Source organism: Doryrhamphus excisus, linkage group LG12, assembly GCF_037039965.1.
Source record: "Doryrhamphus excisus strain RoL-2023G ecotype Guam linkage group LG12, RoL_Dexc_Guam_v1.1, whole genome shotgun sequence".
NCBI classification, from domain to species: domain Eukaryota; kingdom Metazoa; phylum Chordata; class Actinopteri; order Syngnathiformes; family Syngnathidae; genus Doryrhamphus; species Doryrhamphus excisus.
In genome coordinates this window covers 19,533,703-19,548,401 of record NC_136368.1, presented here as the reverse complement: position 1 = coordinate 19,548,401, position 14,699 = coordinate 19,533,703, and the positions used below count along the sequence as shown (strand labels likewise).

General features: G+C 40.0%; 2 protein-coding genes across 3 annotated transcripts in view; both read left to right on the top strand.

Annotated features, from left to right (window-relative positions):
* Nucleotides 1-1,233: 1,233 nt before the first annotated feature.
* On the top strand, nucleotides 1,234-12,559 carry snx4 (sorting nexin 4). 2 transcript variants are annotated; one of them, XM_078795063.1, is made up of 15 exons: nucleotides 1,234-1,403; nucleotides 1,958-2,082; nucleotides 2,153-2,294; nucleotides 3,874-4,023; nucleotides 4,307-4,354; nucleotides 4,427-4,482; nucleotides 5,000-5,072; nucleotides 5,232-5,293; nucleotides 5,420-5,485; nucleotides 5,558-5,647; nucleotides 6,828-6,927; nucleotides 7,017-7,162; nucleotides 8,386-8,500; nucleotides 10,404-10,447; nucleotides 12,412-12,559. In XM_078795063.1, the coding sequence occupies exons 1-15, from the start codon at nucleotides 1,248-1,250 to the stop codon at nucleotides 12,557-12,559; spliced, it is 1,521 nt and encodes a 506-aa protein (XP_078651189.1). In that variant the 5' UTR covers nucleotides 1,234-1,247. The 2 variants fall into 2 exon arrangements, with proteins under 2 accessions (XP_078651189.1, XP_057937197.2); XM_058081214.2 differs by lacking the exon at nucleotides 12,412-12,559 and having other exon boundaries at nucleotides 10,404-11,161.
* Nucleotides 12,560-14,699, top strand: part of LOC131136234 (uncharacterized) — a 19,555-nt gene continuing 17,415 nt past the window's right edge. The window contains exon 1 of the mRNA XM_058082867.2: nucleotides 12,560-12,701. Within this exon, the coding sequence (XP_057938850.2) occupies nucleotides 12,638-12,701 (64 nt within the window). The 5' untranslated portion in view covers nucleotides 12,560-12,637. The remainder of the gene's footprint in view (nucleotides 12,702-14,699) is intronic.

The following is a 14,699-nucleotide window of genomic DNA, read 5'->3' as shown; positions in this document are numbered from 1 at the left end:
TAAATGTGCTGCTCTTGTGAAGGAGTCTGTGTGGTGCGTTCAGGTGCTCCATTCACCTTAATGAGCACCATTCATATAGGCCTCAGCGGGCTTCATTAAGGACAAGCCTCTTCCGCAGCATCATTTGCACTGATATACTGTATACGCTGTTGTTATGTGTGGTTAATGAGAATATGAATCACGTCACTGTTATTGCTGTTGTTTTGCAGGAGAATACTTCAACATATCCGCTGTTGTCGCAAAGGCAGCTGTGACATTCAAGGAACAGCATGCAAGGAGGAAGACAAGAGGAAAAAGAAACAGTGTTTGAAAGCGTCCCGCTGGGTGTCACACGGCGCAGGTGTGTGAATTAAACAGCCACTGAGTCCTTTCTACCTATTCTCGGCTCCGCAGAGTTCCATCTGTGGGGGTGCTCCACATCATTTATTGTCAAGATGAAAAAGGGTAGCGTTGCGTGACTCACCGTGAGGACGTCAACACTGCGGCCTCGCGTCGCTGCGTGGCTGCACTTTGCAGCCTTTCCCACCAGGAGATGTCATTCATATGGATGACCAATGCATTGGTTGGCGCACATGAAGAAATAAAGCATTAAATGACTTTTTTTTCCTGTTGGTTACATTTGCACAAGTCAACATCTCTGATAAAGAGTGCATGGAAATGGAATTTTTTTTCTGCGCTTATTGCTGTTCACTTCCTGTGTTACAAAATGTGTGTTACACAAACTCTACTGTAACGGAATAGTATGTTGTGTATTTACTGAAAGGCACTGCTAAAACCCATGATAAAAAATTGTGTTTTAATAGCCAAATGATGCACATCAAAACTGAAAGATAAGGTACTATTATTATTATATGCATTTTATTTGAATATTTAATCATAAAAAGTAACAATTATTGTTTGAAAGTATATAGAAAATTATTAGTATTAAGTATGAAGATATTGAAAGTACTATTTATAGTGTGTTGTTTAGACAGTAACTTATTCCAACATGAAATATTACTCAGAAATGTAAAATATGCTTATGGTATAATGAGACCATAATGATATAATAATACATTATCCAATTATACTGTCGGTAAAAATGATATTGATTCACAGTTTAATTGTTATTTATTCTCATTAAATCTAATGGAAAGCGTTGAACTCAGAATAATCTACAAAGTGATCATTAGAATTTCATTATTATAAATTTATGAATAATTACCGTCACCGCTTCCTGGTTCAGTAAATGTAGGACAGTAGTACGCATGCGCACTACGCCAGCTCAGCTGACCACAGTCGGCAGCAGGCAACAGCAACAACCGATGATGATGATGGCAGACTCTGGAAGTCGTGAAGAAGTGGCAGTCATCGGCAACATCGACATTACGCCCACGGAATCGGAGAACAACATCATTAACACGGTAGTAAAAGCGCTTATGTTCATTTACGGGACGCACATTTCAACTGCACTGCACTTCAAGCCAGTTAGCCCGTTTAAGCTAGCAGTAAGCGGCGAAGCCCCAAGATTTATTTGCTGACATATTTACAAAGCGAACAAATATATATGTGAATTTGACGACGCTTTTATAGTGATGCTTGTGAATAACAAAGAACAAGTTGTTTGTCAGCGGCGACACTCTGAAGTGTTATAAACTTACTGTGCTAGCTTGTTAGCTAGCTTCCATATCGAGCGGTTATTTACTGTAAATTCCCACATCTCAACTGGACTGTAGTGATCTTGATGTACTATAAAAGGATTTTGCTTATTGAAAGTCTTTGGCGGAAGTAGGAGATAGACAGGAAGTGCCCTCGCGTCTCGTGACTTACCTATGCTTGACAAGACTGCGAATAGACGATCTCTGTTAGCAGCTGCTTATACATCATCTGTGTATTATATGTAATACATGGCCATACCTTATTTTTTCATGTTTTCATTATTCATTATTTTATGTTTAATTATGCATTGTCCTCGCAGATGGTGGAAAAGGGGACCTCACTGTTGAAAAAACTAGAGATAAATGTGGCAGAGGCAGAGAAGAGAACAGGCAAGAACACAGTCAACATGCAGGAAACCTATACAGTCTACCTCATAGAAACACGGTAGGTCTTCGATAAGCAACATTGTTCACTTTTTTTTTGTCATATTGCAACAATGACAATGTCTCTGCAGACCAGCTGACACAGTGGCAGACGCGTCATCACCCACCACGCCAGACTGTCTATGGAGACGCTACAGCGAGTTCGAGCTGCTCAGAACATACCTCCTGGTCACCTACCCTTACATCATCATCCCTCCTTTACCAGAGAAAAGGGTGAGTGTTAGAAGAAATGCTCAATAATAGCATGTAGGGGTGTCATGATGCACTCAGACGAGACTTATTACTTTTAAGAATAATATAGAACTGCGTTAACAAACTTTTTTTATTTAACTGAGTGACAAAAATTGCAGAAATTTGTTTTATGTTTACATTAAAAGAACTACAGTTCCCATAATGCTTACAGTGCACTACTAGGAAGTGGTGGAATAGACTTGTATCATGTTTTGATTAAAGTCATATGCAGCGATAGGCTTTCAGTACGCATTCATGTTTTTTTTTTTATAATGCCCAACGCCTAACTCTAACAACGTGTATTCACACTTTTACGTTTTTTTTTTTGCGTGAGATGCAGAAAGAGTGGATAACCCAACTCCCCGCTAATTAAGTTCACTCAACAGCAATTTTTAAGCCATAAAAACGGCGACAAGGTGGAAGAAATGCATATGATAACAACTTGGCAGGCAACCAGGAAGTGAGATAGCGTAGAGAGGAGTGTAGCGTGCTGAATTTTTAGCGCATGCACGCACACAGTTCGGTTCCAAATGTTAAAATTGTAATTGTAAAAGTGTTATCGTGAAATCGTGAAATCAGCCAGTTTTAAATTGATTTCTTGACATAGGTCCGTCGGATTTAAATAAAGACTGATGCCGATATACATCGGAATTCCAAATATCGGCCCGCTAGTGGGTTCCTTGTTTATATAGCCAGAGAAGACAGTATTCTGTGTGCCTTGAATGATCAGTCAACATGCTATAAAATGGCTAATACTACTATAAAAGGTTTGTCGATTGAAAAATGTCTGGGTTTGAATGAGTTAAGTAACACTGATCGGCGGCAGCTGTTGAACTCTGGTGATAAAACAGGCACATGTCGCGAGCAAACAAGTGACACCGGGGACACCGTAATTGCAAGATTTATAGTGTGCGTCAACATCTCCGATAAAGAGTGAATGGAAATGTAATTTATTTCCGCACTTATTGCCGTTCACTTCCTGTGTTACAAAATGTGTAATAGTAAAGTTCACCGGGTGTGTTACATAAACTGTACTGTAACGGAGTAGTATGTTGTGTATTTACTGAAAGGGACTGTTTGCAGCCGTCAAGGGCACTAACACTGAAGGCACCGCTAAAACCCATGATAAAAAGATTGTGTTTTAATGGCTAAATGATTCACAGCAAAACTGAAAGGTAAGGTATTATTATTATTATTATGTGCATTTTATTTGAATATATAATCATAAAAAGTAACAATTATTATTTGAAAGTACATAGAAAGTATGTGTACTATTTATAGTGTGTTGTTTAGACAGTAACTTATTTCCAATTATTTAGACTTTCCTTATTCTAAATTTATTAATAATTACGGTCACCGCTTCCTGGTTCAGTAAATGTAACTTTTTCCAACATGAAAAAATACCCAGAAATGTATAATATGCTTATTATCATTCACAGTGGCGATGCCATAGCGCTTCAATAAACGTGTCATACATACGTGAAGTCTCGTGAGATGTCATGGACACCCCGTAATGAAATGGTATTGTTTCAAAATATGACACAATGGGTTACATTTGTAGGCGGAGTTTGTCTGGCACAAGCTGTCGGCGGACAACCTCGACCCGGACTTTGTCGAGCGGCGGAGAGTCGGACTGGAGAACTTTCTGCTGCGTGTGATGTCACATCCCGTCCTTTGCAAAGACAAGATCTTTTTTCTCTTTCTCACAGAGGTTGGTATCCGTGTGAAATCGGAGCTTTTTCATGTAAACACGCATGTCCTATCAGTATGTGTACAACAACCATTGACTGTGCATCATTTTGGTGTCACGTGCTGGTTTAAATGTTCAAATCGCTTAACCACAAATACCGTATAAGACCGCATGTTTTTTTTTTTGGTCGGAAAAACCTTCTACACCTTCTACTAGCATACTGACCATCCTCTTACTGCATGCTCGCGCCAATACAGGCCATTGTGTTGGCTTCTGTTTTATCTGTCAATCATTTTCACTCCAGGAAAAAGGATGGAGGGATGCAGTTTTGGAGACAGGTTTCCAAGACAAGGTACTGTGCTCTTCTGGAAACTCTATTAGCAAAGTGAAACTTTCAATGAAAATGTATCTGTATCCTTGTTAGGCTGATTCCAGGTTGAAGTCCCTGAGTGCCATGTTTCGAGTCAAGAACCCTGATAAGTAGGTGTACCTTTTTTATTTCCCTCGCTGCATTTTTTTTTTTTTTTGCAATACACGACAATACGCGTGTGATTATAGTCCCGTGATTAACTTCTTATTAGCCTTTTGAGTGGCTTCCATCGGGTCGGAGACTAAGATGCCCACGATGTAGAACGCAAAGGAGGAGGGCTACCTTTAGTGTCTCTACAGCAGTCCGGCTTCTGAACTTGGACCCCTCCCTATCCAGATTTCGCACAACCTCCCTTTAGCTTGTTATACTTTTTAAAATTATTCATTACTATTTATTCTCTTAGGTACATGCGTCTTTTACTGGTCTTTACATTTTTATTCCATATGCTGCTCTCTGTGTCCTTTAAATTGAACCTCCGGGATAAAAAAAAGTGTTTTTGAACTTTTAATAATGAGAATCGCCTAGATTGCAATTTATTAGGTGACATTATTCATTTTATTTTTAATAAATTAGAATGAAATCATTTTTCCACACACTGGCATACATTTTTTTGCGTTTGTTTTCTAGGCGGTTTACAACGCTGAAACAATACAGCGATGAACTGAATGCTGTCATCTCTCAGCTTCTCAGGGTGAGAGCGGTGAGTATTTGCCCGCACAAGTCGAACGTACATGAGTATTTAACAGCTCTCACGCGGTATTGTTATTGTTGTGGTACAATATAATCGATCACAAGACATTTACAACTGAGTAAACTCCACTCCTGCCGCTTAATTTAGTACTTGACTGTATTATTCCAGAGAGTCGCCGACAGATTGTATGGAGTCTACAAAGTCCATGGCAACTACGGTCGAGTTTTCAGGTGAGCTGTATTTTTTACTTACGGCCACCAGAGGGTGCTGCATCGACACAAACCTCATACTCTTGTTTCTGTTACATCCCCGTAACCAAGATTGTTGTTGATTGACATTTGACTTGGAATAAACAGTGAATGGAGCGCGATAGAAAAAGAGATGGGAGACGGGCTACAGAGCGCTGGTCACCACATGGACACGTAAGTCAATGATGGTTGCCTTCACAGAGTAAATAGCAAAAAATGTGATACCTTTTTGTTCTCTCTGGTCAGATACGCTGCGTCAATTGATGACATTTTGGAGGAAGAAGAGCACTATGCAGACCAACTGAAGGAATATCTCTTTTACACTGAAGCTGTCCGGTAAGATGACCACACCATTAGAATAAATTAAAAAAAAAAAAATACATTTTTGTACAGGACCGCTTAGCATATTACATTGACTGGATTAGTGTGTTTAATAAACAAAAAATGAAGACTACCAAAGTGGTCTCTGGTCCTTGGTGGAAAAAGTTCTCTGCAAATGCACTTTACTCTGGAATTAGCCAAAAGTCTCTCTCCCGCTTACAGTTAGTCCAGAACTCTGCAGCACGGCTTTTAACAGGCCTCCCTGCATTGGTTGCCTGTTCGCTTTAGGATTGATTTTAAGATTTTATTGTTTGTTTTTAAGTCGTTGAATGGGCTGGCTCCCAAATACATCTCGGACCTCATCCGAATTTACTCTCCAGCGCGGTCACTGAGGACGAGACTTAAGACCAGGGGAGACCGAGACTTTTCTGTGGTTGTCCCCAAGCTATGGAACTATCGAAAGCCTTAAGTCTCGTCTTAAAAGCCACTTTTATTCTCTGGCTTTTAACTCGGAGTTAGTCGAGTGGTCCTGTGTCTTTTAGTTCTTTCTTTTTATTTTAATTGGTTTTATTTTTTTTTATACTTTTATTGCTTTGCTTCTTGTTTTTAATATTTTAATATCTATTTTACTATTTTATTTCTTATTTGATTTTTTAGTTTTGGATTAAATTCAATTTGTACTTTTATTTATTGTATTTTATTTTTACTTTTTATTTTACTAGTTTGTGCAGCACTTTGGAAACTCTGTTTATAAAATGCTATTTAAATTAAGTGGATTGGATTAGATTGCAAAGGAAATGAGATTCATGAATAAAGCTTCATTAAGAAAAATGAAATATTTAATGATTAAAAATTCCAACAACATTCAAATGCATGTAGAGTTTATAACCAGTTGTGATACAACTGATACAACACAAGTCATGTCTAAAACTAAATTACAAGTAAACAATAAAGTAGCTTCGTTTTCACACTAAATTGTGATAATTTGCAGAAAATGAAATATTTGCAAACTTTAACTAGCATTTAATTCTCTAGACAAGCACCTTGATTGGTTGCTAGGTACCTCTAATGTTATTTGACGTTTTGTGTATTTGAGGACTAAAAGACACACCTTTGGCCACCATTTGAAGAAAATTGGTAGTAATTTGGTGGTAGAGTATGACCATGATGTGCGTTTTTGTTTTTTTTGTCTTAGGTCCGTGTGTAGGAAACATGAGCTCATCCAGTACGAGCTGGAAGTAGCAGCTCAGGATCTCGCTTCTAAGAAGCAGCAGAGAGAGGAGCTGGCCACCGGGGTAACGTGCCGATTCATGATCAATCAATCAATGACAATTGAGACTCGGTACTGTTAACTACTTTTACTTTTGTGTGCGCGCCTCTTCAGATGGTGCGTGTTTTCTCCCTGAAGGGGATGACCAGTAAACTGTTTGGCCAGGAGAGCCAGGAGCAGAGGGAAAGCAGGTTGGCGGTCTTGGAGCAAAGCATCCAGGAAGGAGAGCAAACACTGAAAGAGAAGAACGCGGAGTGCCAGTGAGTTTTTCCACCTCTACTGTACCTTCTTTAATTTGTAATAATTTATATTGGGTGGGTGTTGCCATAGTAACTCGCTCAAGGGTGCTCACGCTTTTACAGCCTGCAAGCTTGCAAGCTACTGTTAAAATGACCAAAGTCCTAAAGTTCCAACTCCTACTACAAACCTAGAGAATATATCCTTCCTCTTGACCCGTTTTGGTAATGGTAATGGTAATGGTTTTATTTCATTTGAACATGCATCAGATTGCAATTGAATGCATCACATAATCAGTTCCCAGTTCCACATGTCCAAAAGGAGTAGGAAGAAGCAAAGCTTATTAAATCCTACCCCTCCATCTGGTACTTTAAAACCAGAAACTGTTACATTTGTTCACTTCCTGCTTTCCTAATATAGTTTACGTTTTTTTTTTTGTTTTTTTTAATTTAACCCTAACCCTAACCCTAACCCATTTTTTTCTTCATATTTTATTTTTGTCCCGTACCGAAGTACGAGGTGACATGACCGTCCAACGACATAATGGGTACCATAGTAAGTGTCAATATAGTGATACGTATAGCATATATACATTTTTAGCTAATTGGTTATTTTTAGCCTTATGCATTATTTTAGCTGTTTGAAGATGAACTATATCAGCAAGTTGAAGTATTTATTAAATCCTACCCCTCCATCTGCTACTTTTACAATCAGTAACTGCTACATTTGTTCACTTCCTGCTTTCCATAATACAGTTTAAGGTTGTTTTTTTTTTGTTTGTTTGTTTTTTTATATAATAATGCACCTCGTACCAAAGTACAAGGTGATATGAGCATCCAATGACATAATGGGTACCATAGTAACTGTCAATATAGTGATATATATATATATATATATAGCGTATCATGACTGGTTTTACATTTGAATGCATAAAAAGAATCACATAACATTTGTTTATTGCATCAAGGCTTTTTGACTTTCCTTCCTTTAAGTAGAAGACACATATTTCTAGAGTGGCGTTCAGGATGTCCGTGTGTACCGTGGACGCCCCTGTTCACCACCTCATCTTTGCCGTGGGAAGGCAACAGTAGCTTAATGTCAGCTGATTGATGTCATGCAGTCGGCCGATAGCTCGCATTTGACGTAACGGTCATCCCTGCACGAGGTTATCGATCAACTCGGGTCCTTCATTCTGCGTTTGCCTGAACTTTTTCCGTTGATCTCCATCATCTGCTCTTACCTCCAGAGAGTTTGTACAAACAGCCTGGGAAGATATCGAGCGTTTTAAGGAGCAGAAGGACAGAGATCTGCGCGAGGCGCTCATCAGTTACGCCATCATGCAAATTAGCATGTGTAAGAAGGTAGGCACGGCTGGGAATTGTACTCGGTAGCGTGTTGCTACTCACACAGAGCGTTAAGTACAGATACACAACTGCTTGAGATCCAATGCAAGAGCCCAATCCCCAAAATGTGAAGAGTAATGCTCGTGATATGGACATACAGTAGAAGGAAATAATGAAAAACATGGCAACTACAGCATAACTACGGTACTGAGACTATGAATAATGACCCGATCAACAATCACAAGGTCACTTCCTAGATCACATTGTTCATTCACAGATAGCAAAGAGCAGAGCCATTTGGAAGGAAGGAAGGGTCGGAAGGAAGGAAGGAAGGGTCGGAAGGAAGGAAGGGTCGGAAGGAAGGAAGGAAGAAAGGGTCGGATGGAAGGAAGGAAGGGTCGGAAGGAAGGAAGGGTCGGAAGGAAGGAAGAAAGGGTCGGATGGAAGGAAGGAAGGGTCGGAAGGAAGGAAGGAAGGAAGGTCGTAAGGAAGGAAGGAAGGTCGGAAGGAAGGAAGGAAGGAAGGTCGGAAGGAAGGAAGGAAGGTCGGAAGGAAGGAAGGAAGGGTCGGAAGGAAGGAAGGAAGGTCGTAAGGAAGGAAGGAAGGTCGGAAGGAAAGAAGGAAGGTCCGGAAGGAAGGAAGGAAGGAAGGTTCGGAAGGAAGGAAGGGTCGGAAGGAAGGAAGGGTCGGAAGGAAGGAAGGGTCGGAAGGGTCGGAAGGAAGGAAGGGTCGGAAGGAAGGAAGGAAGGAATGGAAGGAAGGAAGGAACGGAAGGAAGGAAGGAAGGAAGGGTCGGAAGGAAGGAAGGAAGGAAGGGTCGGAAAGAAGGAAGGGTCGGGAGGAAGGAAGGCGAGGGAGGGAGGAAGGAAGGAAGGAAGGAAGGGTCGGAAGGAAGGAAGGAAGGAAGGTAGCAAGGAAACAAGGAAGGGTCGGAAGGAAGGAAGGGTCGGAAGGATGGGAGGGAGGGAGGGAGGGAGGAAGGAAGGAAGGAAGGAAGGAAGCAAGGGTCAGAAGGAAGCAAGGGTTGAAAGGAACAGTCGGAAGGAAGGAAGGGTCGGAAGGAAGGAAGGAAGGAAGGAAGGGTCGGAAGGAAGGAAGGAAGGATGGAAGGAAGGGAGGGAGGGAGGAAGGAAGGAGTCATGTCACTTGATCATAAAAATATGTATGAGTCATGCTTTTTCTATTATTCCACGCTGCAAAATATTATGAATAATGACAGTACGTATGATTTGCATTGACATCAGATATTGGTATTGGATTGGAAGTGAAAAGTTGTATTGGGACACTTCTAGAAGGAATTATCCAAGTACCTGTAGAAAAGAAAAAACACCTTGCGCCCGGCCTTCTCTGCAGTTGAGTACACCCAGGCCACTATATGTGCTAGTACACCCAGGCCACTATATGTGCTAAGTACACCCAGGCCACTATATGTGCTAGTACACCCAGGCCACTATATGTGCTAAGTACACCCAGGCCACTATATGTGCTAAGTACACCCAGGCCACTATATGTGCTAGTACACCTAGGCCACTATATGTGCTAAGTACACCTAGGCCACTATATGTGCTAGTACACCCAGGCCACTATATGTGCTAAGTACACCTAGGCCACTATATGTGCTAAGTACACCCAGGCCACTATATGTGCTAGTACACCCAGGCCACTATATGTGCTAAGTACACCCAGGCCACTATATGCGCTAGTACACCCAGGCCACTATATGTGCTAAGTACACCTAGGCCACTATATGTGCTAGTACACCTAGGCCACTATATGTGCTAGTACACCCAGGCCACTATATGTGCTAGTATGGTAGCTCTTGTATTGGATGTCATGAGATTAGCAGGTGTTCAGTACCTGATGTTGTTGCCATTGAACGTTAATCCTGTTTGAAAGATCTCTTGTTCTGTCACTGCCTCAGGGAATCCAGGTGTGGTCCAATGCCAAGGAGTGTTTCAACAAAATGTGAGCCACTTTGATGCCAATCACACCCCCCCCCCCCCCCCCCAAAAAAAAAACAAATAAAACCAGATGATGTTCAGACTGGTACCATACTGGTCAGTTTATACTTGGCAGCCTCATGCCTCATGGATCATGACGGCACAAATACTTGGCCTTTACTTTGTTTGACATGCTAATTGAAAGCTAATAACGCACACTTTGTTGTGAAAGCTTTAACCATTCAGTAATTGATCTTCAATTTTCAGTCGGTGCTTGTCAGCATGATGCAGGAATCAAACCCTGCTTGCTTGCACGGCTGCTGCATGCCCTACATACGGTACTAGTAACGTGCAGGACCCATAAAGAACACAATGAATATTTGCCAAGATGCAACAAATGTTTGTTGTTGATAACAGTCTGTTATTTTCTCCGTCATAACATTTGATCTGATAAGAAGGAATAGAAAGTCAGAACAAGACGTTGAATAGCATGCATATAAAATATAAAAGGCATTGAGAGAGTTTGGGTGAGTGGAACGTGCCACTCCCACCAAAGTGTCAAATGACCAAATGTACCGTACATGGGAACTCATCAAACCTGTAGCAGAACACCCATTTCATTATGAAGCTCTGTGTAGTATTTAAAATCAGTTTGTTCAATTTCTGTTCTAATCCTTATGGTAAAACACTAATAAAAATATTTTGGTGAAAAAAAAACCCAAAAAAAAACATCACATGTGTTCTTCCTTCTTAATAAAACTCTCTGGTGAGCTGGTAGTTAATTTCCCAGTTGACGCAGTAATAGTCAGCATTTTCTTTCTATGATGCTTATCCTCGCTAGAGTGGTGGGGTATGCTGGAGCCTATCCCAGCTGGACTGGTTGTCAGCCAATGGTAATGGTTTAATTTCATTTGAACATGCATCAGATTACAATTGAATGCATCACATAATCAGTTCACAGTTCCACATGTACAAAAGGAGTAGGAAGAAGCAAAGCTTATTAAATCCTACCTTTACATTAGGTACTTTTGCACCTTATTTGTTCACTTCCTGCTTTCCTAATATAGTTTTAAGTTTTTTTTTTAATTTAAGAATTTTTTTTTCTTATTTTATTTTCGTCCCGTACCGAAGTACGAGGTGAAATGACCATCCAATGACATAATGGGTACCATAGTAAGTGTCAATATTGTGATATGTATAGCATATATACATTTTTAGCTAATTGGTTATTTTTAGCCTTATGCATTATTTTAGCTGTTTGAAGATGAACTATATCAGCAAGTTGAAGTATTTGTGATTTTAGAAATAAGGAGTTAGTATGTTCTCTGTAGGCGGCATTATGAATTATCCTTACTGGCCTTTTTTGCAGTACATTTAGCGTGTGAAGATTGCTTTTATAGTTATTACCCCATATTTCCACATATTTTTTAATTATCTTTTTAGACCGGTGGAGTAGTGGTTGTGTTTTTTTTTTTTTTTTTTTTCCAAAATTAAACAAAAAAACACAAATGGGAAAAAGAAAGCAACACCACACATAGCTTTGTTTTTAAATACGTACATCTACCGTTACTTTTTTTTTTTTTTTTTTAGTCTTTTAAAAATGGACGCCCCTCAGGTCTGGCTCCCCTGCTTGGATAACCTTCCAGATGAACCTGCAGCATTTCACTCATACAGTTTTTGGAATGTGTATTTTTTTTCGTATAGTTGCATATAGTTATGTGGAAGCACTATTGGTTGGTTCCCCCTGCTGGTCAAACATCGTCATTACACTCCAAAACTGCAGCCAAAAGTGTTGAGAAAGGAACAGACCGACATGATGATCCGGAAATGGTTTCAATTCTGTTCACATCCCAGAAAATTGAAGTTGTCACACGGTAAAGGTTTATTAAAGCAGACTAAGCAAAAGAGCTAAAAAAAATGAAAAAAATCCGTTTTTTTCAGCAGAATCTAGTCCTGTCTACGTTTCCATGTGTCTGCTTTTTTTTAAAGGAGGGGAATGAAGGACACGCCCACCTTAATAAAACCCGGACCTGTCTTTTCCAAACCAGACAAAAGAGAAGACGGAGACCAGCACCACACATCGGAGCACCTTGGAGATAACACACACACACACACACTTAAACACACACATACATAAACACACCCACTCCGAACACAACCGAACCTTTATTGTGCAGGAGTCAGACGCCGGGGTCCGCTCTCACGCAGCGTTACGATGATGTCATACCTGTGGATTCTGCTCCTGGGAAGCTTGTTGACCGGATGTGCAAAAACACAAGGTAATCATTTATTTCCTTTTTTAAAAAAGAAAGTATAACATGCCTCGGTGCCTACCCATGACGTGTCTGTGTGTGTGCATGTTCACCTTCACATATCCGGTACAAGCCCATCATCTCCTTCAGTGTAATAATAATAATAATAATAATGATAATATTATATATGATGGCCCTATTTCTACATGGGTGCACCATTTTTGGGGCCTGTAGGGGTGTGGTGGCCCCTTTGTCTTTAGGCTCATTTGGACATCACTTTGTATTAATATATATATATATATTTTTTTTAGGAATTTCACCCTTTTTTATGCAGACTACTTCAATTTTGTATAAAGTAATATCATTATAATTCAATGAGTGCCTGAAGCATCTTGGACATCTTTAGAAAGTCTCCAGAGATACGCTCATTAGCCGCTTTATTAGCTAGAACAGGACTTGAACTGTTTAATGAGGTCCAATAACCCAAAATTGTAAATATTCAGTTAATACACAGTAACGGGTCTAAGTGTCTTATCTTTACTTTTCGCTTCCCCTAAATCAGGGGTCTCAAACACGCGGCCCGCGGGCCGCATTCATTGAAATCAATGAATGAATGAATGAAAATTAGCGTTCGTGGCTAATATTCATTCATTCATTCATTTTGAAGAAAATTCATTAATTTTGTTGAAAATTAATGAATGAATTAATGAATGTTAGCCAAGAACGCTAATATTCATTCATTCATTCATTCATTTTGAAGAAAATTCATTCATTCAACGGTAGAAAATGAATGAATGAATATTAGCCATGAACACTAATATTCATTCATTCATTCATTGAAATGAATGAATGAATGAATGAATATTAGCGTTCATGGCTAATATTCATTCATTCATTCATTCACTTTGAAGAAAATTCATAAATTTTGTTGAAAATTAATGAATTAATGAATGTTAGTCAAGAATGCTAATATTCATTCATTCATTTTGAAGAAAATTCATTCATTCAACGGTAGAAAATGAATGAATGAATATTAACCATGGACACTAATATTCATTCATTCATTCATTGAAATGAATGAATGAATGAATGAATATTAGCGTTCATGGCTAATATTCATTCATTCATTCATTTTGAAGAAAATTCATTAATTTTGTTGAAAATGAATGAATGAATGTTAGCCAAGAACGCTAATATTCATTCATTCATTCATTCATTTTCTACCGCTTATCCTCACGAGGGTCGCAGGGCTGCTGGAGCCTATCACAGGGCACATATAGACAAACAACCATTCACACTCACATTCATACCTATGGACAATTTGGAGTCGCTAATTAACCTAGCAAATCGTTTTTGGAGAACATGCAAACTCCACACAGAGATGGCGGAGGGTGGAATTGAACCCGGGTCCCTTAGCTGTGAGGTTCACGCGCTGACCACTCGACCACCGTGCAGCCCGTTGGCTAATATATATATGACTAATATAGATGTCAGAAAGTTGTATCAAAGTTCATTCAGTGATTGTAGGAGGAAGTACTTTAAAGTCAGGGTGTTGAACAACACAACACCGTGGATGGGTGGCTGGGTGGATGTGGGCCAGGGTGGCTCTACCGGTTCCCTTTACTATGAACCCAAACACAACTAGACGGGAAGTACTTGTACACAAACACACTTTTTTTTTTAGTTTGGAACACCATTTTGCAACGGTTGATGTGTGAGCCCAGTGAAAGCCCAGTGGGTGTTTCCTTTGATGCGTTGATGCGCTGGTGCGCTCGCTGGTCTGTGTGCATGTGTGTACCTCATTAGTTAGCCTCGTAGCAGGCCATGCACAGCGTGGATTAACGTGACGTTTTTAGGGAGTTTCTCCGTAATAAGAGCTGACCTCCAGCTGGAGACAACTATTCAGCTCCAAAGTAACTTCCTCCACCCTAAGGCCCCTCGGCATCTACGTGTGAGGGTGTGTGTAGCATGTACAAAACGTAGGTCGTGTGCATGTGCACACAAGTTCTTCATCGGGAACGTCTA